The 27,948-nt window shown below is 30.6% G+C and overlaps 5 protein-coding genes across 6 annotated transcripts in view; 3 read left to right on the top strand and 2 right to left on the bottom strand.

Moving 5' to 3' along the window:
- The window catches only part of LOC101496163 (lysine-specific demethylase JMJ17), a 25,179-nt gene extending 24,730 nt beyond the window's left edge, over window positions 1-449 (bottom strand). The window contains exons 1-2 of the mRNA XM_073364680.1: window positions 356-449; window positions 1-287 (exon numbers count right to left, since the gene is read on the bottom strand). The exon at window positions 1-287 is cut by the window's left edge and continues 1,058 nt beyond it. Coding sequence (XP_073220781.1) covers window positions 1-240 — 240 coding nt within the window. The 5' untranslated portion in view covers window positions 241-287; window positions 356-449. The remainder of the gene's footprint in view (window positions 288-355) is intronic.
- A 3,388-nt stretch (window positions 450-3,837) lies between these two features.
- Window positions 3,838-9,069, bottom strand: LOC101495838 (glutamate--cysteine ligase, chloroplastic-like). Its single transcript, XM_004511517.4, has 16 exons — window positions 8,944-9,069; window positions 8,530-8,831; window positions 8,077-8,227; window positions 7,585-7,692; window positions 7,300-7,392; window positions 7,099-7,182; window positions 6,929-6,997; window positions 6,750-6,820; window positions 6,587-6,655; window positions 6,194-6,287; window positions 5,968-6,057; window positions 5,311-5,391; window positions 4,880-4,972; window positions 4,689-4,769; window positions 4,541-4,610; window positions 3,838-4,324 (listed from the first exon to the last, which is right to left on the bottom strand). Exons 2-16 carry the CDS (start codon window positions 8,820-8,822, stop codon window positions 4,236-4,238), a joined length of 1,536 nt encoding a protein of 511 aa, XP_004511574.1. The 5' UTR covers window positions 8,823-8,831; window positions 8,944-9,069; the 3' UTR covers window positions 3,838-4,235.
- A 1,315-nt stretch (window positions 9,070-10,384) lies between these two features.
- Window positions 10,385-14,680, top strand: LOC101495294 (ASI1-immunoprecipitated protein 3-like). The gene is made up of 8 exons (XM_027337432.2): window positions 10,385-10,765; window positions 10,851-10,913; window positions 11,182-11,943; window positions 12,065-12,199; window positions 12,914-12,997; window positions 13,784-13,843; window positions 13,925-14,011; window positions 14,112-14,680. The coding sequence occupies exons 1-8, from the start codon at window positions 10,475-10,477 to the stop codon at window positions 14,397-14,399; spliced, it is 1,770 nt and encodes a 589-aa protein (XP_027193233.1). The 5' UTR covers window positions 10,385-10,474; the 3' UTR covers window positions 14,400-14,680.
- Window positions 14,681-16,490: 1,810 nt separating this feature from the next.
- Window positions 16,491-20,201, top strand: LOC113788018 (uncharacterized). Of its 2 annotated transcripts, none has more exons than XM_027337283.2 (3): window positions 16,491-16,810; window positions 17,330-18,978; window positions 19,172-20,201. In XM_027337283.2, the coding sequence occupies exons 2-3, from the start codon at window positions 17,350-17,352 to the stop codon at window positions 19,502-19,504; spliced, it is 1,962 nt and encodes a 653-aa protein (XP_027193084.1). In that variant the 5' UTR covers window positions 16,491-16,810; window positions 17,330-17,349; the 3' UTR covers window positions 19,505-20,201. The 2 variants fall into 2 exon arrangements, with proteins under 2 accessions (XP_027193084.1, XP_027193085.1); XM_027337284.2 differs by lacking the exon at window positions 16,491-16,810 and adding an exon at window positions 16,816-16,906.
- A 3,151-nt stretch (window positions 20,202-23,352) lies between these two features.
- LOC101493911 (probable aquaporin PIP1-2) lies at window positions 23,353-25,466 on the top strand. Its single transcript, XM_004511510.4, has 3 exons — window positions 23,353-23,771; window positions 24,502-24,800; window positions 25,007-25,466. Exons 1-3 carry the CDS (start codon window positions 23,444-23,446, stop codon window positions 25,241-25,243), a joined length of 864 nt encoding a protein of 287 aa, XP_004511567.1. The 5' UTR covers window positions 23,353-23,443; the 3' UTR covers window positions 25,244-25,466.
- The last annotated feature ends 2,482 nt before the right edge of the window (window positions 25,467-27,948 follow it).

Genomic DNA, 27,948 nt, shown 5'->3' with positions numbered 1-27,948 from the left:
AGGGAAAGTGAAAGAATCAAGATCCAAAGCAAAAGGAGGTTTCCAATTTTTAGGAGGAACAATCCTACAAATTCCATAGGGCTCAGCTTCCGGTCTAATCTTGTGAATGAAGTCCAAAGGATCTTTGAATTCATCTTCGGTAGGGTAAAAAACAGGTGCAGCAGGTATAGTAGGGGGTGCAACACTCAAATTTGGCCCTACCACACCTTTTTCAACAGCCCTAGGTTTACCCTTTCCCATAACTACTACTACTACTACTATGCTACTGCGAAATTCATGAATATAAACTGCAAATGGTAAAGTATGAGCAACGTAACGGAGATGGAAGTAAATAGCAGAGAGAGGTTGCGTTTACCTTTGCGTTTGAAGAAGAAGAGTCAATGAGAGTGGAGGAGATGGATGGATATATGAACGGATATTTAGCAGCAAACTAGTAAAACTCAACTGTACTCTTTCTTTCCAACTTTAAAATTAAAAAATAGATATAAATTAACGGAAATACTAAAATTAAATTACTTCTTCCTTTTGTCAAAAAAGAAAAAGAAAAACAAATGACTTTTTCGTTGCGGTAGTGTCTGGGAAAGATAACAATAATAATTTATTGGTATTCAATAACAATTATTTATGCTATTTATATTTTTCTAGAAACTAAACTCTAAATACTTTTGGCTTAATTACTTTTTTAGTCATTGACTTATTTTTTTTGTAGTCCGTCTTTTAGTTTTATTCTATTAGTTTAAGTTAGTGATTTCTGTTAATTTACTATTAAATTTGACAAACATTACAACAACAACAACAAAAAATATCTAACATAAGTATAATATTTTATTATTTATAGCTTTTTGTTTATTTAAAACAAAATCTAATTAATGTCATTTCTTTATCAAATTAAGAACTCTAATTCTAAAAAAATTCAAATTATCTTGTTATAGTGAAAAAATTGAACCCAATTAGATCATATTAATGATTTAGTTCAGTTTTTAAAAATTAAATTTGAATTAAGTTTAGTGTAGTTCTAAATCAATTTGAAATTGATTTATAAATATAAATTAATTTAATATTTTGAATAAATTTTTAGTTAAAATATATTTTGAATAAATTTTTAGTTAAAATATATTTTGAATAAATTTTTAGTTAAAATATATTTTGAACTAGTTTTTAAAAAATAAAATTTTGAAATTATTTCGAAAAGAAGACATCGATTTTTGGAGAAAAAAGTTTTTAATTTTTTTTTAGAAAAATAGATATCAAAGTTTTTCGATAAACAAACTTTCAAGTTTCGATTATTTTTTGAAAAAAAAATTCAAAATTCTTTTGGCAAAATTTTTCGAGAAATTGTTTTTCGATCTTTTCAAAAAAAAAAAAAAGTTTTGATATTTTTTACATTTTTGTTTAAGAAAAACAAATTTCAAAAAAAAATTAAGAGAAAAGATTTTAGTTGAAATAAAAAAAAAAATTAACATTATTAAACTGATTTTTGAATTAAGTTTAGTTAACTGAATTATTTTAAATACGTGATTCAATCTATAAACAATTTAATTTATATAATTTTTTTAATACATCTAATTTATCAATATAATTTAATTAATCATTTATTTTGTACATATCTATCCACAAATTATATACACATTTTTCATTAGTGTAGTAGTACTCATATAATATTCTCACTAGTTTTTTATCAAAGATATGGATTTTTACAGACTTGGTTTGGCTTGTGTGTAGTTGGTTATCCCAATTCCACCTTGTGTGAGAACTATACCTTAACAATGAAGAGCAACTCATGTTTTCTTGCTTACGTTACCTCTTTTTGTTAGTAGCATCAATGAGTTTCCCTTCGCTTCTTTATTTGGGTTGTCGAGTGAAGAGTATGGTAGGCAGTTGTATAGTATTTTACTAATTATTGCTATGCAATGGAAATTCTTTATTTTCTCCATATTGACTCATTAATTTATCCTCTTTCCAATACAATGCAATGGTTTGGATAATTGATTTAAAATATTTAAAATAGGATTTAAAAAAGTGCATATTTTTTATTTTGTAATCTAAAATATAAAGTATCAATCTGTATTATTTAATTTTGATTGAACGACTATCAATATTTTAAATGTGTATTTATAAATATTATTGATTACATAAAAATAAGATATCATTACATTAAATATTTGGCTTAATTGCACTTTTGGTCCCCCTATTATAGGTGAAAATTGAAAGTAGTCCCCCCATTTTGTTTGTCCCCAGTTTTAGTCCCCAAACAGAATTTGAGTCCAAATCATGATGAGTTGTCATTTTTTTTAATGACGTGTCAATAAAAGGGTGACGTGGCAGACGCTTATGTGGAATAAACTCATTATTATATTATTTTTGATTCAAAAATATAATTTATATTTTTTAAAACTATTATTATAATTGTGACAATATTTTTAAAAATATAATTTAATTATTAAAATTAAGTTAAAAGAAAAAACACTTAAAATCATAAACCCTAAACAAATCAAAATCAAAAACATTCACTCATGAACCTTAAAATTATTTTGAACCCTAAAATCATGAACTAGAACTAAAACCCTCTTTCACCCTTTTATTGGGGTCCGAGGAAAGTTTTGTGATATTTCTTTGGTGCTACTGCTGCTACTGAGATTGGACTCTGAGGACAAAGATTCCCTTGGCGAGTCATGACTCAACATGTTCTGAATAGGATTGGCACAGTCGGCAAAGTCAGGATCAATCTCCATGCTCTGTACAGTCCTAAATATGTTTTCTTCATCGTCGTCGCACTCATCATTATTGTCACCAAGCAATGCCCTCTCCAATTCTTGTAGTTTCAATCGCATTTCACCATCGAATTCAAAACAATCCGGGCTCTCATTCTCCAAGAAATCTGATTCAAAGTTGGACTGATAGGCATCACAGTGCCTTGTAGACGAAATATAAGTATCAGTTGCGTTATCAGTAACCATAGATGCTCCTGAACTAGCTCTGAGCTGGTAAGGAGAATCACCATCAGCGTGAACTGAATTTCCCGATATGCCAGAACTAGACGGTTCTATCAGTTCTTCTGTAGGCCAGCTCCGGAGATATAATCAATGAAAGAGGGTTTTAGTTCTAGTTCATGATTTTAGGGTTCAAAATAATTTTAGGGTTCATGAGTGAATGTTTTTTATTTTGATTTGTTTAGGGTTTACGATTTTAAGTGTTTTTTCTTTTAACTTAATTTTAATAATTAAATTATATTTTTAAAAATATTGTCACAATTATAATAATAGTTTTAAAAAATATAAATTATATTTTTGAATCAAAAATAATATAATAATGAGTTTATTCCACATAAGCGTCTGCCACGTCACCCTTTTATTGACACGTCATTAAAAAAAATGACAACTCATCATGATTTGGACTCAAATTCTGTTTTGGGGACTAAAACTGAGGACAAACAAAATGGAGGGACTACTTTCAATTTTCACCTATAATAGGGGGACCAAAAGTGCAATTAAGCCTAAATATTTTTAACCTTTATATCATATATAGAAGATTCATAAAAATAGTTGAATCAAATTTTGTTTGACGACTTAAAGGATTTTCGTTTGTTGTAAAATTTAGATAAAAAAAAATTAATTTATAATAAAGACAGGATGCAAAAACTAAAGATAGAAAATTCATAGTTAGGAATATATTTGTAGTTTGTTTGTTGTTATTTATTTCTTTCAACCTTTGGCTTTATTTATTTACAATAATTTACCCAAAGAAAAAGTCAAATCCCAATATTTAAATATCATTGTTCCAAGCTCCTAACAAAATTAAACTCTTCGTATATTGCAATTTTGTCACATAGGTTTCAAATGAATTAGTTCCAATACGTACTAAACCAACTAAACTCCAGATTAGCATAAGAGAACTGTTTTGCTAAGGCAAGGTATATCTTTCATTAAAGTACAAAACCAACTAAACTCCACCAAGTGATTACAATGCCAAAGTGAGACAAAAGCATCCTAAGTGACTCTCCATTACACATGCCACATCACCAACCAACTTATACACAAATTCTTAGCATGATTAAAAATATGCTAAGCATAAAGTAAAAGTTAAGACTAAAATGTTTTCAAGATGTTTCAGCAAATGTTGTAATATAAACAGACATATTTAAACACCGTAAACACACACATAATTACATCACATAATCGATATTACTTTTAATCTACATTTCTCTTCTTCACAAAGATAAGACAATTGAATTCAGTTCAGTAGCAGCACTCTCTGAACACATGATCTATATTGTTTCCCCATTTGCTATAGTACATCTCCACAAGCTTGTCAGCTGGTGTCATACCTGATAGTAGTTTTATGTCACATAAAGTTATGAGAAATTAAACAATTAAATTTCTAAGAACCACGTTGTTGTCACATTATGTTATCCTTATCTCTTGAAGATTAAGATTGTTAAAATATGTGAATTGATTTAGTCCCTTCTAATTCTGTTTACAAGATTTTGGATTATTGTGCACAATGCAAGATGAACAAAGTAATATTAAACAAACTTAGATACCTGTTTCAACCACTTCCATCAATGGATCTAAAAAAACGGATTCGTTTAAACATCTTCTGTCCAAGCCATCCTGAAAAAAAATGATCGGTTGATTTAGTCAAAGACTTCTAGATAATAAAATTAGCACAACAATTAGCATCTACAATACCTTTGCCCACTTCAACACATCTTCAGCAACATGTTGCAGCAATCTACCTTGAAATGGAGTCCTTAAACCGGTAAAAGGAACCTAAATATAATAATATCATATTTAGGTCCTAAGGTCATAGACTTTTAAAACAATAAATAGAAAGAAAAAAACATAAATCTCAACTTTTTGATTTTGTTGTTTTTGGTTACCTGATTTCTTAAATATTGTCTATCTTCAGTAGACCAATCACCAATCATATCTAGAACATTATGTAATGAAACTTCATCATAGAGTAGACCTACCTGACACATAAAAAATTGACACAATAAACTAACATTAGATTAACTAAAAGAATAGATTTTTGCGTGTGCATTAACTAGGACTAATTGTTAAAGTAGAAGAGTGAAGTTTGTAGTTTTTATTTGTACATGCAAAAGTCTAATACAAGAGATCTAACACGTTATCATCTGACATTTGCTAAACTCCCACCACATGCCATGCCAAAACAATTATATTCCATAATTTTTTATCCTTAATTAAATCTCATCAATTAAGTTATACGCTTTAGAGATCTTAACAAAAGCTTTGTATAAAATGAAGATATATATTGGATTATGTCGTCTAAAGATAGACGAATTACCCAAAAAGCTGGCAAAGCACATAACATGTTCAAAGAGCCCCCATCAGCACCTCTCATTTCCATGTATCTCTTTAGCCTCACCTGCATAAATTTTTTACATGCCCAACTTAATTTAAAGATATTAAAAATCTAAAGATAGATATGTAGCACTACAAACTTAGTGTCCAACACAGACAAGTCATCCTCACATATTATTACTTATGTTCAAATATTTCTATTTTGAGTAATGTTAATGTATATGTCAAAATGTATGACTTTTATAAATTGCAAATGATATACAAATAGATATAAATATCTTTTTAGTCTTTGTAAATAAAAAATATTTTATTTTTAGTTCTTATAAAAATAATTTTTTACATTTCCAACTTAATTTAAAGATATTCAAAATCTAAAGATAAATATGTAGCGAACTTTAATATCCAACATCACATATAATTATTTACGTTCAATTACTTCTATACTTCTATTTTGAATAATGTTAACGTATGTATCAAGTGTATGAATTTTGTAAGTTGTTCTGATGTTATAATTCTCTTTTTATTCTTTTGTTTAGTTTTTGAATTTTGGAAATATTTGGGGGTTTTGTAGTTGATAATAGATTTGGATTGTTTATTTGGATTTTGGGGAAATGAAGAGGTTTGAGAGTATTTGAATAACCTCAGGAAATATTGTTGTGAGGTGATTTTCCCAGTCACTTAGTGTTGGCATTTGACCTCTAATGACAGACACTTTACCAGCCATAAAGTCCTGCACAAAAGTAAATTGGATCAATTAAGTACATTTAACCATGTTGCACAAATTAATCACCCAATAACAAGTAAGTATTATGCATCAAAAAGTACATATTGGAATATTTATAAAGAATTCAGAAATAGAAGATAACCCGAAATGACATGCCAGTGCAGGCAATATATTTATTTTTTCGATAAACAAATATCATCGGTACATCAAGTGCATAATCAACAAACTGCTCAAATCTGTAAGAAAAATACAAAAATATCAAATCAGACATCACTGAATAGTCAAATGCATTAATAAAATATTGTTATACCCTGATATGTGGACATGTATAAGTTAAATTGATACATCTTTTTTTATAAAAAAAGTGATGCATGTGTTTTTTATATTATTTTTTATTTCTTAATCATTGCCTAACATAACAACACCATTTTTATTTTTGATGAATAAGCACATCACCACCACATTATGTATCTCTCCTTTAATGCTAATATAATAAAGGTATATATTAGAAAAGTAAACATAAAACCAAACATACCCAAAAGTTTCACAAAAAACAAATGGGAGCATTCCACTGCGATGTTTGTCAAATTGACTTGACAAATAACTGTTTGAACAACACCAACAACAAAAAAATTAAAATGCAAAATAAAAAAATAAAAGTTAATTATGGTGATAAAATAATTCAAACAATTATAAACCTTCTAAAACTGGCATAACCGTTTGGAACTCCTTGCTTGAAAGGTGAATTTGCAAATAAGGCTGTCGCTAACTGGTTTAATTTAATTGTTGTACAAGTCAGATACAATAACAAATTAAGAAATTAAGAAACATGAAATTTTCAGCACATTATAGAATGAACATAAATTAAATTTTTTACTGGTTGTAATGCAAGACTGGCACGCATTTTCTTGATCATGTCTGCTTCAGAACTGAAATCCAAATTGACCTATGCCCACAAATATAAACGATAATTTTTTTTTGATAAATTTGTCACAATAACTAATTTATTGGTTGTGCATTGTAATTGAAGCTTAAAACTTAACTCACCTGAACAGAGCATGTCATTAATAATGAATGGACACCAAGTAATCCAAATTTTCTGAAGTAATTTTGCATAATGTCATAACGTACCTAGAATAACATCATGTATATAAATGATTGAGAAAATTTACATAACTCTATTAATTGAAATATAAATTTAAAAGTTTGATAAAAGTAAGTAAATACCAAATAAATGTGATTGAGTACCTTGGGCACATGTGGTATGTCATCAAGTCTCCATTTAGGCTGAAACCCTAGTCCCAAAAATCCAATTCTCATTTCCTCTGCAACAGTTTTAACCTATCAAACATGAGATCAAATAAATTGTGTTGCAGTTCACAATCTCAAAGTCATGACTGCCTTCAAAATATATGTTGTTGCAGTCTATGGTATGTATATATGGTAATTGGTAAGTGGTGACAGTAACACAATGTTAAATTAAAATAGAATAAAACACAATCAATTAAATCATAGTAAGTTGCTTATACTGACCTGATAGAGGTGTGAATTGATCTCATCATAAGTTTGATGCAATGTTTTCAAAGGTGCACCACTAAGTTCAATTTGACCACCAGGCTCCAATGATATGCTTTGGTTTCCCTGAGGTAAATTTTTCTAGATATATAAATGTGACATTTTCCTTTTAATTTTTGTATTTTGGCCATATTTCAGATTATGGATGTGTTTCTTACATTTTTTCGTAAAAATATCACTTTAAAATAAAGTCATTATTTTTGAAATTCTGTTACAATTTTAAAAAATAATTAAAATATAAAAAAATAATCTATAAAATGATTTTTTGAAAATATATTTAGTATTTTTTTTTTATTTTCTTAAAACTTCTAAAAAAATATTATTAAACTATAAAACACCAAAATCGCTTTTTTTTTTTCTCTTTAATTTGTAAACCACGGTTCTATATATAATTTAAGGTACACATTTTCATAAAGGAAACAAAAATTATTTCATGAGTGAAGAGCTTACGGTTTTGAGTCCTATGATGTTGTCACCTTCCATAATTTTATCCCAATCAAACCTCGCAGCAATACTATTGAGTAAAGCTGATATTTGGTTGTATTTGATTGGACGTAAACTATCAAACTCAAAACCAAACTTCTCATGCTCTGTACCTATTCTGCAATGATCCATACACAATTTGACATTAAATAATTGTTCACTTCATATTCAAACATTTTATTACAAAATCTATCTATAAAATAAACACCTAAACTCTAAATTATCTTAGATTAAAACATCGCAATCATTTATGATTATAATTTTAAAAATAATTTATAATATAATTAATTATTTTTAATAATTTAATAAATTGTCTATATAAATTAAATATTTCTATATTGTGTATCGGTCTTTATTCAAATATTTTTCTTAAAAAATTTGAGTTACAGTGTGGTTTTCGTGAATGGTGAATTTGTATACCTCCACTTCTCTTTTGGCTTGCAACCAGATAGCATGTAATCAATTAAATCATCTTTTGTTAATGGCTCAGTGGCAATAGCATGAGCCTCTGTGGCTGGTCCAGTAGCAACAATGACACTTCTACCCCTTCTGTATCTTGCTATGGCTTTGTCTTTATACAAAAATTGATAATGAACTGAACCACTACAAAGGGAAGACAATTTAAAACAAGAACCTTTCCTTTGGTTTGAGTCCACCTTCCCTAAAAACATGGATGATGAACCTAATTTTCCTTTCAGGTAAAGGAGTCCCATTCCGCCTCACTGAAATTAACAACACATATTAGAATTGAAAAATAGATATTTTCACTTATATTTAGTATTATAGAGTAGTAGATACTAATAATAGGATATTGAAAAATGAAAGTTAAGTTACCAAGTAGAATTAATTTGATTGGATTATTAAGATTGGAAGGAAGTGATCTAAAATGAATCAAGACACTTAAAATCATCGTCAATTTATACATATAAATGGTAAGGAGTGTTTGGTGTTGGTTGTGGCACACGTGTCAATTGGAGTGAAGGGTGAGTTAGCTAGTTTGGCTATGTTATATAGAGTGTTCAGCATTCCTTGACAAGTGTTGTGTTCGATTCAGTTTGGGATATAGGTGAAACATTTTTAGTCGGCTATCGGTGAGACAGGGTAACCAAATTAGTCATGTATTTTTAAGTAAACTCTCTATTATCAAACCTTTTTCTAAAATTATTTCAAAGGATAAAACTTTTTTCTAATAAATAAATAGAGAATCGTTATCAAGTATCAATTATTTTAAAAATACTTGTTAAAGACATTAAAAATTAAAATAATATAAATTTAGAATTAGTATATTTAATTATTTTAAATTTTTAAATTTAATTTAATTTAGACAAAATGCTACTTTTATTAACTATTTTTTTAATCTTTAATAAATACTAATAGCATATTTGTTAGTATGCTGTAAAACAAATCAATAAAAACTTCTAAAGAATGAAAACATCTGGTTATAAATAAAGTGTAAAATTAGATAGACTGGATTGAATGTCAAGTATAAATAAATTAAATTTACTATATTAAACTAAATGTATTTAACTTTTATTTTTTTTCTTCATATTTTAAAATAAATTAATAGTAGTGATATGAGAGATATTTATATAAAAAAAATTAACATGATAATTTAGTATATTAGTAGGCTACATCAACATAAACATTACTAGTAATAATTTTGTTTCATTTTCTATTAAAACAAATATTGAGAGGTGATAATTTTATTACTGTTTTAAAATATTTTTTTTATTAAAGAATAACAAAATTCAACTTCAACTTAAAAAAATATTTATTGTTGAGTTTTTTAATTTTTCATAAAAAATAATTAACTTATGCACATTTTTAAGATAAAATATTTATATGAAAAAAATAAAAAATATAAATGATACAATTATTTATTATAAAAAAATCTTACAAAAAATAAAAACTCTACTTTTAAAAAAATTATGTCTTCTTGACATAATCGACTCTGTCTTGTTTCGTTCATCTTTATTTATATTGATTTATAATTATTAATCCAAAAAATGATTTTTCATTTAAATAAATAAAATATTTATATATTTTAATTTTTATCTTAGAATTTTGTATTTTATTGCGTTCGTTCGCCGTGATTTAATTTTCTTTCATGATGTAGTGTTTGTTATGAATGTTGATGAACCAGTAAATGTAAAAAACATATTTAGAACAATTTAAATTTATGGATTTATCAAATTTTAAACATTTTTGCAACTTGACACGTGTACTTTGATGAGGCAAATTTTGCGTTTGAGGACTTACTCACATACCGACATACGTGTCTGTGAGAGCAATTCACAATTGATTCATAATTGAAAGTGTTACTTTTTATTACATCATCTCACCGGAATTCATCCTATCAGAGAAAATGGTTAATCGACGCTTCACTCAGGTAGCCACCAGCGACGAGGAAGACGAAACCCCACCTCAACACTCCAAGCTACGGAAACGCAAGAGGATGAAGCTTCTAGACGAGGAAGAAGACAACGACGACGATAACAACAACAACAACAACGATAATGAAAAGGAGAAATCGGATACGCCTCAGACTCCAGATGATGCAAAGCCAATTGGTGATCCACTTAGGGTTTCGGGTAAAGGAAGAGGAAGGAAGAGACATTACGAATCCTTCGAATTCGATGGAAACCAATACACTCTCGTAAGTTTCGTAACATTTCTTCGTTCGTAATTTCATTTCATGATTCAATTGCTACAAGAAAAATTGTTCTTATTCTGTTTTTTAGGAGGATCCTGTTCTTCTTGTGCCTGAGGATAAAGAACAAAAGCCATATGTCGCTATAATTAAGGTATTTAATTTTATTTATTTCCTTCGTCAATTATTCGTTTTGCTATTAATTCGCTGTACTTGATTAACTTGCCTGATTGTGATTAATAATTTGAATTGAAAACTTCGATCAAATTTTTGCTGTAGGTAAATAGCATATTGAACAATTAATTTTCCCCTTATTGACACATGTGTGTGCTGCATTGATGTTGTTAAGGGTTTTCCACCCCTTTCGCTTGTTAAATAAATGTCCTTTCAATATCGAGTTTTTGATATTGCTCTGCTATCAGGACATTATACTTAACTATAGTGGCAGCATAATGGTGCTTGGGCAGTGGTTTTATCGTCCGGAAGAAGCTGAAAAAAAAGGCGGTGGAAGTTGGCAATCACGTGATACAAGGGAGCTTTTTTATAGTTTCCACCGTGATGAGGTTCCTGCAGAGTCTGTTATGCATAAGTGTGTGGTGCATTTTGTTCCTTTGAACAAACAGTTTCCGAAACGTAAGCAACATCCTGGCTTTATTGTACAAAAGGTGTACGACACTGTGGAAAAGAAACTTTGGAAGCTGACTGATAAGGACTATGAGGATGTAAAACAGCAAGAAATTGATGAGCTTGTTCAAAAAACTTGTAAACGGATTGGGGAGCTACTAGACGTTGAGCCTGAAGATGCCCCTCCTGCTGACCAGGAGGACGTGATGAAAAATAAAAGAAACTTAAGGAGAAAGAGCATTTCGCCCATTGATGTTTCAAGGGAGGAGGAAGGAGTTGCTAAGAGTGACCAAAATTCAAAGCCTGAAACACCCGGGAGTTGTGTTAATAATGACTCAGAGCATCATCGCATATTAGTGAATTTTAATGTATTAACCGGAAACATTCACCGCGACAAATGGTTGGAGAGGTTGCTTCAACACGTTCAGTACATGTGTAATTACGATGATAGTATCGAAAGGGAAAAGGGATCAGGAAATGCCGATTCTGATGAAAACAAGAATAAAAGCAATGATAAAACTTCAGAAATAGCAAATGACTCTCAGGACAAGGGTCAGAAGGTATAAAATTTATGTATTATTAGGGTTATCAATTATTTATATTCTCATCCTATTCTTACTCTTTCGCCTATTCTTAAGGAGTATATGAATTCAGTCTTTTCTTTTTCTCTTCACTCTACAGAGTTCCGAGTCTTTTGTGTGGCCAGATGCTGCTGTTCCAGCTATAGTTGCTCTTGAAAAAGCTTCACATGAAGCTCTTTCGACAGATTTTCAGAAGTATAACCAAAAGTTGCGGCAATTAAATTTTAATCTCAAGGTCAGAAGCTGGCATTCTGCATATTGAGTGATACCATTGAAATATTATCATAATTATTATACTTGAGACATCTAAAAAATTGCCTATTGTTGCTTCATTTTAAGGTGGGACTTTTAATCATGTATTGAATTTTGCTCATATTATCTAATAAAAATTAATGTTTAGGTGGTTAAAAGTCCGAATTAAAAGTATTGTCTTTCTACTGAATCACTGATATAATGAAGGAACAATAATAGCTTGTTTGGTTGATCGGGTGACTCACCGCCACCGTGCGGTACCCAGAAGCTTGAAAGTATAGCTTTAATACTAACGTGCCTTGGGACGCGTAAAAAACAGGAGAAACGCAGATCCAAACACTTGCTAAGTTGAATGTTGGATGATCATGCTGTTGCATACTAAGTTACACTACATTACTTCAAAACACACAATAATGTTATATACTGTATCACAAAGTCACTGAGAAGAAAGGAAAGAATGAGCTAGCTGTAATCTCTTATTTATTTAGTTTTATTTATTCAACATCGCCACAACCAGTCAATCCTCTTGCAGTGTTTTTGGCCTGAGAAATCAATGTGGCAGTATGGTGGTGACAATGATAATGTTTTTGGCTCAAGAAGTCAATGTTTTTGTCTTATACATGTCATCATTTTATATGTTTCTCTGCAGTTGTATTGATGAACCAAATATATTATTTTGTTTTTATGTTCTTTGCAGAACAATGCATTGTTAGCACGCCGTCTGTTAAATGGAGAGTTGAAACCTTCAAAAATTTTGAATATGACACCCACTGAATTAAAGGTACAATATCTGTCTAGCTTTATTTCCTTAATTCCATGAAAATTATTCAATGGAACTTCTGACCTGTCTGCTGGATGAAATCAACTTGTTAAGTAGATTTTCCACTACTATTTTCCAATTCAGCTAGCAGCATCCAGTTTTTGTTTTTTGTCACTGATTTTCCACTACTACCTTCTACAGCAGTCTCTTAACATATTGTGCTCCTTTCATTATCTCTTTATCCTAATAAAAGAAATTAATATTCAAGAAGCTGGAAAATTTGATTGCCCAAGACTCTTTCATTTGTGAAAAAAATGGGTTAACTAAAAAGTTGGAGTATTTGGATCTTTTGCTAGGGGAAGGTGGAAGATTCTAAACTTCTTTCCTTATATCCTTGAGAAACATTGATCCTCCTCTTTTTTGTTTTTAACTTTTTTTCGTAGAGGCTCCTTGTTGGGTTAAATGGCTATAACATTGCATAATATTATCATTGATTGTAGATGAACTTTCAGCCTTGCAGAAAACATTACCTTGGAAACTGCATTCCTTGCTTTTAGAATACCGGAAATGTCTCACTTTTAAACGGTGCTTTAAATCATCAATCGTGTTTTATTTTTATGTTTTGAAAAAAATGCTATTTGCCCTTTACCTTTTATTGAAACAGCAAGGAGTACATGCACTACATTAAATAACTATGACTTGAAAAACTACTACCTTCTGTCCTCAATAAATACTGATTTTGATAAGATTACATTTTTCTGTTGGTTGTTTGATTTCGTATGATCATCCACTAAATATAAACTTCAGGAGGGTTTGACTGCTGAGGAAATAACCAGGAAGGAGCCTGATGAGTCACAGCACATGCAAGTAAGTTTACCTCACCACAATTTTGTTCTCTGTTAAGTTGTGTGAAAGATGCTGACGTCGGGTTCCCCACCCCTCAAACAGATGACAGATGCCCGCTGCTCACGATGCATGGAGTTTAAGGTGGGATTGAGGGAGATTATCCATGCTGGGCATGATGACCGTTATCAGGTTTGCATTTTTTACTCAGAGTCCACAATTCCAAACGGACCAATGTGTTCTGTACCTTTATGGCTTGGTTTAATTGCTTGGTGCTCTGCCTTTTCTTCAGCTGGAATGTGTTGCCTGTGGCAATTCCTGGTATGCCTCCCGGGATGAGGTGTCTACGCTGACCATAGATGCATCGGAATCAAAGAGAAGCATAGGCACAGCGCCATGGGCCACTGCAAAATTTGAAGATGTTCAGAAGAAGCTGGTGAGCCCCCGTGATTCTGAAAACTCAGCTGACGACATTTCTAGGAAAACAGGCGAACCATCTATGCCTGTTTTGGATTCCCAGAAATCATTTGGCAAGGCCAAGAAAGATGACAATGTTGAGGCCAAAAAACACGCTGATTAGAAATGCTCTATGCTGTGGTCTTTAGACGTTGCAAAATATTTATGTTGGGGTTCTGAAAGCAGCAAAATATTGTGTATGTAGAGTTCTCTTTGTGTTTGATCATATATGTAGACAGTGAGCTTTTGGTCATAAAGGGAGTGGTCATGACATCGCCGGCTTCACTGCAGTAAACTTATTTGATTTTACTTTGACTCTGTAATTGTAAACCTTTTAAAATCATTAATAAACAAAATGTAGAATATTTCATTTGATAAAAGTCAGTTCCTTTTGATTTGCTTTGATCTTTTATGATTTCATCAAGCAGATGTGTTAAAACAGCCCACTGAGGTCGACTCCCTGCACTTAAGCATAGGCTATGTTTTGATATTTGAAGTAGAACAAAATGGAATGGGATACTCATAGAATTTTGGCTCAGAGCGTAATTCATTTCCAAAAAATCAGTAGGTGAGGTCTATCCAAACCTTATAAGAATTACAAATGCCATATATCTAGTTGTAGGATTAAACTCTCCTCCTTAACCCAACACACTAAAGGTGTTGTACTACGATGGTGAAGGCTGAGGAAGTGGCTCAGTAAAAGACCACTGAGGTGGCCATTTTTAAGGTGTATTTTCCATACAGGCTCTCATGTTCAGACCCAATTGGTCTAGAGAATAGATAATGTAAAATTTGAGTTTAGAGTCTAACTCAATCCCCAAAATTAATCTATAAAGCATCAATTTATAAGGCGAGGACTATTCAATTTAAGATGCCATACATCTAGATAAAATCCAGCCCCCTCAACTCAACATAATAATGCCAAATTATGGCATCTCAGGTTTGGTCACTTGTCACATAAGATTGTAAAGTTTGTTGGCAATAAAATTCCTTTCTTGATTCCTGTAAATTTAGATTCTAATTATAGCAGCATATGCTCTTCAAAATTCCATAGACTATCTTTATTTCCCATAGCAGTCATTCTGATTCCCCTTTTGATCCTATACATTTTAATGTTTGGGACCCTTCTCACAACCTACCCGTAATATGAAAAGGAAATACTACCATTATTTTCTCACAATTGTTGATGATTGTACAAAATACATTGGAGTTCATCTTATACAGAAAAATTCTGAAGCAACTATGTTAATTCAAGCCTTGTTCAGATTTGCTAAAATTGAATTTTCGAAATTTTCAGACAGGAACACAATCAAACAACAATATATTTTACAAGTGTAACAGTCATTTTCTATTAATTCCACTCTGAAATAGTTTTTGCTAAAAGAGATGTAACCGACGGTCATTGAATTTGGTGTTCCCGCCACGCCAATCCAACCACATGCTTCCCCAAAAGACAATAACACTTTGACCCTACAACCACCTTTTGTCTCATTGGAAAATCACATATAATACTGTATCCCTGTCAACAAAATGCACTGGTTTAGACAAATACTAGTACCCCAATTTTATTTTATTTTACTTTAATTTTGCTTATATTTAAGACTGAAGTAACTATGTACTAGAAATGTCAAAATCTTTTTAATTTTTTTTTATCACCAATCGTAATCGTTTTTCCAGCAAGTGGAGACGGTGGATTGAGAACAAAGCTATGCACAGATGCTTAAATAGTAGTTTAAAGTTCTTTGTCTTTTCCTAAGAGTGTGTTTTCCAATAATTGAATCACTATCTTTCTATATACACAAGTTAAGTGCTGCTTAACTAACTAAACCACCAATTGGGTAAAATGAAGTTGTTTTGTACACCGAAACTTGTAAATTGTAATTTTAAATAATATTTCATAAATGATTCTGCGAGGTTCTTTAAATATTTAATTTTTCAAAAGATAAATTTTATCTAGAAAGAGCTAATTAAGAGACAATCAATACTCTTCACTGATAACTAGTATCAACTTATGAAGGGGAAAAATCACAATCACTTCTAGTAAAAAAAAAATTAAAAGAGAGAACACTAGTGCAGTTTTTTACACCTTAAAATCAAACTGTGTCCTATTAATATCAATCTTTACCAAAAAAGATATATATATTTTTTTAAGTATAAAGTTTGTATTAGGATAAGATAAATAAGGGAAGTCGCATATAAAATTAGCCCTTATGCACACTGGTTAATTGGGTTGTTATTTATTGTAGTTGGGTGGTCTTGGATCAGTGGTGTGGTCCCACCCATATGGTGAGGAGCGAGCGAGACACAAATAAATAAATGAAAAGAAGAGACAAAAGAAACAGTATGATGGATGCACAGTTGTGAAGTACTGAATCTTTGTTTTTAGTTAAGACATTAACAGAAGATTATCTGTGCACTTGTCTCTTCTTTTTCTCCTGCTACTGCCGTGGTGTGTGAGAGAGAGAATTTCCAGTACTATAGTGCTTCTCTCTACCGTCCTTTTTTGGTGCCACTTATTTTCCATAACTGCTTCTGGTAATTGCTTTTTAAGTCCCTCTCCCTCCCTTCATAAACAATGATTGTGTGTGTATTTACGTTGTTTGTTTTCTTGCTTCTTTTTCTCTAAGTGAAGTACGCTCTTTTTTCCTTTTCTCTTTCTCTTTTCACTTCAGTAACACCAATTATCATCACTTTACTCATTTTTTCACCGTTACAGATATCATCATTCACTATTTTTACCTTTCCGTTTTCTTTGCAATTTGTTATGGATCATTTGGGTTGTTTTGTTCCTTTTTAATTTGTTATTTTCATGTTTTTCTGTGATTTTCATTTGTTCTTCTAAAAAATTAGGACCAGAACTGAACCATATACCTTGAAAATCATTGTAATATATTTTCATTTGTTTTTCTGTGATTTTCATTTGTGCATTATTTTACTTGAATGGTAAACTATGTCATTTGCTGTTCAATCTCACTCTGATTCACTCATTCAAAAGACTAATTTCTTTACTCTCTTTTTTGTTATTTTTCTTTATTTCATTATGTATTATTACAGGACTGTGGATTGATTTATTGATGGGACAAGAGTTGGATCCCAATGACAAGTCTTCTGTGAGTTTCAGTTCTAATACTGTTCTTTTTCCATCTCATCAATGTTGTGTGAATGTGAAGAATAAGAAGGCACACAGAAATGTGAAATGCAAAGAGGACTTTGCTGAGATTTCTTCATGCAAGAGTCTTCCATGTAGATCTCATATACTTGAAGGGACTATAGTAAAGAGAAGAGGTTCCATTTATCAGAGTTCAGATCATCAGGTGATAAATATGAAGAAAATGGCTGCCACAATAGGGGAAAGAAAAAAAATTGAAATTTCAAGTAGGACTAATAGTGATGCCTCTTTCTCTAGTAGCATTTTTTATTCTTTATGTGGTTCAGATGATGAAGATTCCAATGAGAATGAAAGACCTTCATTAATATCTCAGGATACAGAATTGTGTTCTCAATCTCCATCTGTTTCTGGTTCATGGCCTTGTATGGATTACAACACATTAAATGGTTTTATTGAATTGTGCATAAATTCAGATTTTTGTGATAAAAGAATTAGTTTAGTAGAAGGGGTAGGTTCTGTAAATTCAAAGACTAGAAGTGAATCTCACCTACCATCTCCATCTGAAAGTGATTGTTCATCAAGAGTGAGTTCAAAAGTCTCATTCACTCCTAACAGAAAAAAGGTAAATCCATTCACTATGTCAAATTCTTTGACAAGTCCAGTGAGCTATGTGCTGGAAGTGGAAACTACTTCTGATGTCAAATTAGTTTGTCCAAAAAAAGTTGTTGCAAGAAACATGGCTTGTCAAAAATCTTTGTTGAATGATTTCTCCAACACAACAAAACATGCTCAAAATGTTTCTGAATTTGGCAATAGAGATATCTATTGTTCTGGTCTAGCATCCTCACCAGTTCATCTGCATGGTAATCTCAAGTTGGAAAACAGACAAGGACTTCCTTATTTTGAGTTTAAGGTAAAGTGTCCTGAAGATGTCTTTGTGGCAAAGACATGGAGAGTAGGTAATGATTTCAATTGGGTATATACCTTTCACTCCTTTGATAATCAACGTTGTGACAAAGGTTCATCATCAATGGTAGCACAGATGCTAGTTTCCTATAATTTATGTTCTGAATTAGAAGATGGAGTATTTGGAAACTTTATGGGAGCAGAATTTGTGTTGTATGATTTTACTCATTCAAGAAAAAGTGTTCCACCAAAAATAAAGTCTTACAGAAAGCAAGATGCTTCTAAAACACTAAATGGTTCTAGCCTTGAAAGTGCTGCTATTGTTTTGAGAGTTCCATTTCATAAGAGAGAAAGCTTGAAACACAAAAAAGGGGATAGAATAAGTGCTAAAACATATTCCAAACCAAGTGTTATCTCTTCAGCAGTACAGAAGAATAGAAAAAACATTCATGAAAGTAAAGTTCAGGAACAGGTGAAGGTGGTGCTACCAATTGGAAACCATGGTTTGCCAAGTGGTGAAAGCCGTGGTCCTTCGTCGTTACTTGATCGATGGAAACATGGTGGAGGTTGTGACTGTGGTGGCTGGGACATGGCCTGCCCCCTTATTCTTTTAGGCAATCCTTGTATTCGATTCGATGAAGGTCGTCCTCTTGCAGATAAATATCAACCATTGGAACTTTTCTCTCAGGTAAAAACTTGAATTTCATATGAAGTCCTTACTTGAAGGAATTTAAATAGATAGAACTTCATATACTAGTTCTCTTATTTAATAACCTCTTGATACTTCTGAGCGTGTGTTTGAGTGAACATTTGACAAACGTGGTTTTGAATGAATTTGATTTTGTAAAATTAATTTGCTTATCTGACTTTTTGGTGCACAGGGAACCAAAGAAAATATTCCTACCTTTGGCATGACATTAGTTGAAGAGGGACAATATGCAGTTGATTTTCATGCAAAATTATCCCCATTACAAGCCTTCTCCATTTCTGTTGCCATTTTGCATGGCACCTCTGCCTTCAGCCCCACGACCCGACAGGCGAAAAACCAACAGTTATCTCAATGCAATTCACCAAATACTCTAATTGAAGAGGAAGTTGAACTTTTTATCAAATCAGTCACAACAGAAGAGAAGAAGGCAGTGTCGAATATTCCGAAGGGACTTCCTCGGTCATGTATACCAAAGCCGCCTTTTTCTCCTATTGCACGAGTATGAACTGTAGTTTACACCAGCCTGATTCGAGACTGAGCTGCCGCAACTCGAGCGAAAAATGTTGATTGTTTCTCATCTTTTTGCCAACTATGAGTCCATAATGTATGCCATTGGTTGTTGGTACACACAAGTGAATATAGTATATTGCTAGACAGAATGCCCAGCAGCAGCACTCATGGAGAAAATGTGGAGTGTTTACTGGTGATGCCAGGATCAAACTAATTTGTCCATATTGTAATGGGTTAATTAGAGGGAAAGGAAAAAGAATCAATGATAGAAAAATGATAAATATATTTTTCTAGATTAGCATCCCTTTCTGTAATTTAAATATTCAGAAATAATAAATCATAGCCAATCATATTGGAATTCATAACCACTTAGAGCTAACTCCAATGCGATATTCCAAATGATCTGCTTGATATTTTTAGCATTGGACTTGAGTGACATGGCAACTTGTTGTTGTGTTCAAGTGTGACTAGACAGTCACACACCCATTGGAGTTGAAACTATGTTGTGTTGATAGTTTCAATGTTTAAAAGTTTTTGGTAAATATGTGGCGACTCAATTTTTTGTTGGTGTAGAATCATTAGTTTGTTGCTACTCTTGTACTCTCCATGTCTTCTTGGTAGTAGAGTCAAGTGGTATGTCACAATTAGTTGGTAATAGCGGTGCAATTAAGTATAATGCATGTTCGATTTCACGAAGGGACCAACATGATTTTATAAAAGCTACAAAATGTAGTTTTTGCAAAATACCACCACAAAATCAAACATGTACATAGTAACGTGGAAGATTCACACTTGGAGAGTGTTGAATTTAAGTGTGGATAATTAGTCTATATTAACTATAGTCTATATCGGAAATGACTCATGTATATGTTTTAAGGTTTTGTGGAAATGTCTAATTATACAACCTTAGTACATTGATAAATAACAACTATTTACAATATTCAAAAATATAATAGTATAAAAAAAGGAAAATAATTGGTAGACACACATACATTTCTTCAACCGCTTGAGACAAAAATAATTAGAAAATGTTTTGATAAATGTATTATGTTAATAATGTGATATAAATAGAAAATAAAAAGAAAATGAGATATTAAATAAGTGAATAAAAATTATAAATATTTATGTTAGTAGAAAAAAGGGGACAAGAACAAAAAAACTCTTGCAAAATCTAAAAACAAAGACTAAAAAATTACATCAAACAACATAAACCTTACCAAAAAAGATAGCAAAACAATAAAGCATCAAAATACTGTGATAATATGTTTTAGGCTAAATTACATCTACGCCCTTAATTTAATTTCAGTTAACGTTTTAGTTTTTTTTTTTTTTCTTCTGATTTGATCATTTATTTTAATTTTAAGTGATAATTTGATATTTTATGTTTTAAAATGTCAACAATGTTATCAATTTTTTTTTACAAAAATTCAAAATAATCGTCAAAATTTTCAAACAAAACCTAAAAAATTAATAATCATTTTCAATATAATGCAAATTTCATCAAATGCATAACCCAAATATTCAAATAAACTCATATTTTCATCTCCAACAACATCAAATAAAGAATGCAAATATGAATTTATTTAAATATTTAAGTTATGAATTTGATTAAATTTATATTTTATTCGAAGATAATAATGAATTTTACGGGGTTTAAAAATTTTGTAAAAAAAGGATAATAAAGGACAAATTCAAAACAAAAAAAAAACTAAAACGTTCACTGAAATTAAGTTAAGGACCGCACGTGCACTTTAATTTATATTTGATGTTTTAAGTGATAATTTGATATTTTATGTTTTAAAATGTCAACAATGTTATCAATTTTTTTTTACAAAAATTCAAAATAATCGTCAAAATTTTCAAACAAAACCTAAAAAATTAATAATCATTTTCAATATAATGCAAATTTCATCAAATGCATAACCCAAATATTCAAATAAACTCATATTTTCATCTCCAACAACATCAAATAAAGAATGCAAATATGAATTTATTTAAATATTTAAGTTATGAATTTGATTAAATTTATATTTTATTCGAAGATAATAATGAATTTTACGGGGTTTAAAAATTTTGTAAAAAAAGGATAATAAAGGACAAATTCAAAACAAAAAAAAAACTAAAACGTTCACTGAAATTAAGTTAAGGACCGCACGTGCACTTTAATTTATATTTGATGTTTAATGAATGAATTGAATTAAATAATTTTTTTTTTTGACTATTTTTATGTGGATCTTAACGAAATGTTTCGATCAATCAATTTCATATAAATGCATCCGTTTTGGCACTTATGGGATAGGGAGGGGTGCAACCTAACCAGCAATTTAACTACGTAAGGTGTTTCAATTGCAAGTTTGCAACGGTTTGGTTTGGACGCAATAAAGCAAAAAAAAAAAGCCGTTAACTTACCCACGTGCTTAGTGGGGCTGTCAGTCCCAACGGTCATGAAACGGCGAACTCTTCTTAGCCATACGATTTATTTGTTGCCGTCACCTAACCTAACCCCTCTTTCTCTCTGACTTTCCTACCGTTACTTATATTAATCATCCTTTCCTTTTCCATGCTTCTCAATGGAACCCACCCAGCTTGCCCATTTTTACTTTTCTCAACCTAAAATTGATAGTATTAACTACCTAAGCTTTTTCCTTTGTGAGTATGGATGATGATCTATACTATATAGTGCATCTTAATTTCAAATAATATAATAAATAAATCACAAAATACTTAAATTGTGAGTATCAATTAAATTGTTTTTATTTTATTTTTGTAAATTAATTAAATATATTTTTTAAATTATAAAATAACATTCAAATTTATTTCTTCGTTAATTATGCATTAAATAATATGATATTACACGTTAATATGATATTGTTATGCATCAATATTATTTTATTAGAAATTAATTTATTTATGAAATTTAAATTATATCAAAAATAAATTTGTTAATAATTATATTTATATAACGATTGATTATTGACAAATTATTGTATAAAATATTTAAATATTATAAAAAATTTAATTTATGATATGATAAAATTGATGTGAAATTAATATTTGATTAATGTATCACACCATAATCTATTATATTAGTTCTTACATAAAAAACAATGAAAAAATTATTTTGACAAACACATTATTATACAAAAAATGTATATACTAGTTTATAAAAATAAGAGATTAAATTATCGAAACTTATAATGTTAAGAATCAATTTATATTTTTACTCTAAATAATCACATACTTGCATGAATCAAAACAAATATTATTATGAAAATAAGACACATTTATTTTATGTGAGATGTATAAAAAATAAAAGTAAATAAAGTATTTTAAAAGCCATCATTTTCTATAAACGTCAGGAAAATTTTCTCCACCATAAATATATGTATTTAATTTGCTAGTAAATAGACTAAGCATCAAGTATTGTAAATGTCTTATGTACCAATTTAGTGCTCGTGACTTTACTAACTTCTTTTGAGGAAGGAATCCAATGGCTCTAAACAGCTAATTACTCACTACAACATTGAAAAATCCAAAACTAAAAGCATGTAAGTTGTAACACCCTCTTAAGATAAGAACAACATAAAAGATACCTTCAACAACATCCACTCGCTCTTTCCAGAACAATTTTATTTTTCAATTTATTTAAAACATCTTAACTTCTAATTATGTCTTCCTCTTTTAAAATTATAGAATGGTCCCTATCCAACTCAAAAGAGTGCCACATTCTATTCTAAAAGAAATAAAGTAAAGTTAATAGCTATTATTATATTTGCCAGCAAAACAAATAATAATAACATACTTTATCTTTTTTAAAATTCCCACTCTATATATAGATATAACAATTAATAACCTTCATTCAAGTACAAGAGTTAGGACCAGTTTTCATCTAAGTTAGCAAAATCTAAAAAAGAGTATCATAGTGTGTGGAAGAATGGAGAGGGAAGAAGATGTGAAAATTGGAGCAAACAAATTCTCAGAAAAGAGTGCATTAGGCATAGGAGCTAAAAGTGACAGCAAAGACTACAAAGAAGCACCAGCAGCACCATTGTTTGAGCCAGGGGAGTTGAAGTCATGGTCTTTCTATAGAGCTGGAATTGCTGAGTTTGTTGCCACATTCTTGTTTCTTTACATCAGTGTTTTAACTGTGATGGGTGTTAACAGGTCAACTTCTAAGTGTGCCTCTGTTGGTATTCAAGGTATTGCTTGGGCTTTTGGTGGTATGATCTTTGCCCTTGTTTACTGCACTGCTGGAATTTCAGGTCATTTTCTTTTCTTTTCTTTACTTCATTATTTATTTCACTATTTTACTCTTTTGGGTCACCATTTTATTACTTGAAATTGTATGTGTCTCAAATATATGAAATAATAAATTAGTCCTTAAAATTATAGTTCAATCAATTTAGTATCTATATCACTTAAAAGTGTGGAGATGTGGAGTTGATACCTTATTTAGAGCATGCATTTGTTGGGTCTTAAACTTGGGTTCGAAAGGAAAGTGTTCAGAGTTTCACTGGCTCAGAACAACAAGAGGACTATAAGAAACTTTAAGATTATAGGTCACCTCTATTATCTATCTAATATTTTGTTTATTTATAGTTTATGTGAGACTTTAATCACTCACCCTTGAACTCAACAAAAAATGATTTAGTAATTCAGAGTTTGATTAAGAGTAAAGTTTGACAAAAAAATTGTTTTAGCTAAGATTTAAAATGTGTTACTCTTGATCTATATTCATATTTAACTTAAGCTCATAAATCACTTTGAGTCCTACAGCTTGATTTTAACCTTGTTTAGTAGTTATAACACATTTTAGAAAATTTGCTAAGAAAATAAAAAAATTGAGACTAATTCATAAATAAAAAATCATAGACTAAAATTTTGAATATGTGGGAGACTAAATTAGAGATTGTAAACAATTTCAAGATGGTGATGCACTCTAGTATTATTTTACATGAAACTAAATTAACGAGATGTTGGTGTTGGGAACAGGTGGGCACATAAATCCAGCTGTGACCTTTGGTCTATTTTTGGCTAGGAAACTGTCCTTAACAAGGGCAGTATTCTACATAATAATGCAGTGTCTTGGAGCTATCTGTGGTGCTGGTGTGGTGAAGGGTTTTGAAGGTAATGCACGTTATGAGATGTACAAAGGTGGAGCAAATGTTGTGAATCCTGGATACACCAAGGGTGATGGTCTTGGAGCTGAGATTGTTGGCACTTTTGTTCTTGTCTACACTGTCTTCTCCGCCACCGATGCCAAAAGAAACGCCAGAGACTCTCACGTTCCGGTAAATATAAAAGATCCCTAGTAATACATTTCTGTAACACACATTTTTCAAAAGGTATATACGAATGTAAGAGAGTGCGTTAAGAAGAATTTTGTTACTATAAAAAGTGTGCGTTACAGAGTGTGTTTCTAACATTTATATGCTATGATATGAATTAGTTATCTATATGGTTCATTTTTTTGATGTTGTTGTATTTGAATTTGTAGATTTTGGCCCCACTTCCAATTGGGTTTGCAGTGTTCTTGGTTCACTTGGCAACTATTCCCATAACAGGAACAGGCATTAACCCAGCAAGGAGTCTTGGTGCTGCCATAATATACAACAGAGAGCATGCTTGGGATGACCAGTGGATATTCTGGGTTGGACCTTTCATTGGAGCTGCACTTGCTGCTTTATATCACCAGATTATCATACGAGCTATTCCTTTCAAGGCAAGGGGTTAATGTTAATCCATCATTCATCACCATGTCTGCTTCTTGGTTTTCAATTATCTATTTGGTGTCTGTCTTCTTCTCTATTTGACCAAATCATGTGTGTTTTTGTAAATTAAATTATGGCTTACTATATAGTCTATAAGCTACTACTTAATGTTGGTGAACTCAACACGTTGATTTGTGGAGATTCTTTCATGTTGTTATTGTTATTATTATTATGCTTTACATTACATATACCTAGTGCTTATGATTTTTTCTTCTTAAAACCTTACTGTTGAAATATTGATTTGATTCCTTAAGACTCAGTTCCCACCTTAAAGTATTGTTTTGGATTAGCCTAACCATCAATTGAGACCTTATGATTTACAATAATCTCATTCAGGCACTTATTTCTTTTGATCTCATAAACCAAAATTGATTTGGAAGTGAACCAACTTCGATTGTGAATTTTAAAGTATCACTTAAAATTAAGTCCTACATTAGAATTTATAAAAAAGAGACGTTCTTTATTTTACTAGTCAATTTTATAAGAATGAGTTAGATTCAAGAGTCTTATTAAAAAGTTTGTAGATGTTGTTGTTTAATGATTATGTGCGTGTGTTGCACATTTTATTATAAAACAAGTTATATATTATTCAAGTGGTGCTCTCATAACCAAACTCTAATACCAACGTGCATTGGATATATAGTGTAAAAATATAACAATCAATCAAAATTAAATTTATCAAGTATTTGTATCTTAATTACTCCCAAATATTAATCCTTGTTATTTTCACCTATGATATATACTAGTGCATAACGGTGGTTGTGCGATACCTGGAAGTGTGTTGGAGGTGTAGTGGAATATAGAACTTGCAACCAGCCCAATTACAATGCTTCATGCAAGCCTGCTCAATGTAAGGCCACCTTTGAGTTCTCCATAAAAAATTAAATTTTTTCTTAATAAAAAAAAGCTTTATTGTCAAGGGCGGAGCACCGGAGGGAGAGACAGGAGAAGGCCGCGGCCACCCTAAAAAAAAAATTATAAGTAAAATGATCAAATTGTCCTCATTAAAATTAAGAAATTACCCTTATACCTCAAACCTAAATCTCTGTTCCTCTCTCTTTCGGTCTTCATCTCTCTCTACCTTAAACGCGGACACGATTCACCTGCCGCCTCCGCTTCGCGTCTTGCCCCCGCCTCTGCTCGCTGCCTCGACCTCGCCTCTGCCTTGGTTGGTCGTACGTCCAAACTCAAAAGGTTCGGATTTCAATTCGTATTATCATCAGAAATTCAGAATTGATGTTTCGAGTTTTGTTTTGGAATTTTGTTTGTTTGGAGTTTTTGTTTATTTCAAATTAGATATTAGTGCTGATTCTGTTTGGAGTTTTTTTTGTTGCATATAAGGTGTTTGATTTTTTATCCATGTAAGGTGTTTGAGTTTTTTTTTTCCATATATGTTTGATTTTTGCTGCCTCGCCTCCAGCTCGCCTCGCCTGTTCGTTGTCAAAACTCCAAAAGTTTGGATTTTGCTGATTTGTTGATTTGGTGTTTTTCTTGATTTTGTTGATTTGCTTAACAAGTTGTTTGAACAAGATGTTTGTACTGATTTTTATTGTTGATTTGCTGATTTTTGTTGCATAGAAGGTGTTTATGTTGATTTTGCTGATTTGCTGATTTTTGTGCTAATTTTTGTTGTTGATTTCCTGATTTTTGTTGCTGATTTGCTGATTTAATATGATGATTGCCTGTTTAGTATGATTGCTAAATTGGTTGATTTAAATTGTTGTCACTAATGACTGCCTGTTTATTGAATAAGATATACCACAAATTTAGAATGATTGCTTTGTTGATTTTGTTTCCTAAATTACTAATTTCATTGATTTAGAATAAAAAAATATAAATAATGGCTGCATGTTTTAGAATGCAACTCTTTAAATTTAGAATGCAACTTTTTCTATATTTGATTTATACATATTATAATTTTATGTTGGTCACCCCAAACTTTTTAGTCAAGCTCTGTCACTGTTGTCTCAATATATATTAAATCAATTAAAAAAAAATGCTACACAAATTAATTAATTAATTTAATAAATAATTTATATTTTAAAGTTTCTAAAAAATAATTTTTGATAAAAAATTAATAATTTACTAAAATAATAGTATAGACTTTAAAAATTTCCATTTTAAAGTTTGCCTTTAAATTTCGTATATGTTGGGACCAATTCTAGCTTTGTGAAGATGGTCCTATGTATATCATGTGTGGAGCAGCGAGATGCACATACACATAAATCGATGCTCACAAGATAAAATGTAAAACTTATTCAAGTCTTTTATAGCATTTAAAAATTATATATTCTATGGGAAATGAAATATAAATAAAAATAATAGTTTAAATTTTAAGTTATATATATATATATATTAGTTTCACTAATATAATTTTTATTTATATTTTATTTAAAAAAATATATGATTTTTTTTTATAAAACGTGTCTAGTATATAATTTTAGAAATTTTAATGAACTTAAAAACAATAATAAAACTACATAAAACCATTGCTCATAGTGAGGGTCAGGTTTGAGAATTTGGATTAGGTGCATTGTTACTGCACACACATGCATCTAGACGGCCAATATTGTGCAAGGGTTCCCTCCCATGTTTACTTAAAAAAATTAGTCATTTAATTAGTAAAAAATTATATTTTTATAAATAAAATAATATATATATATATATA

This window comes from Cicer arietinum, chromosome 8 (genome assembly GCF_000331145.2).
Source record: "Cicer arietinum cultivar CDC Frontier isolate Library 1 chromosome 8, Cicar.CDCFrontier_v2.0, whole genome shotgun sequence".
In the NCBI taxonomy this organism is placed as follows: domain Eukaryota; kingdom Viridiplantae; phylum Streptophyta; class Magnoliopsida; order Fabales; family Fabaceae; genus Cicer; species Cicer arietinum.
This window is presented reverse-complemented; position numbering and strand designations above follow the sequence as displayed.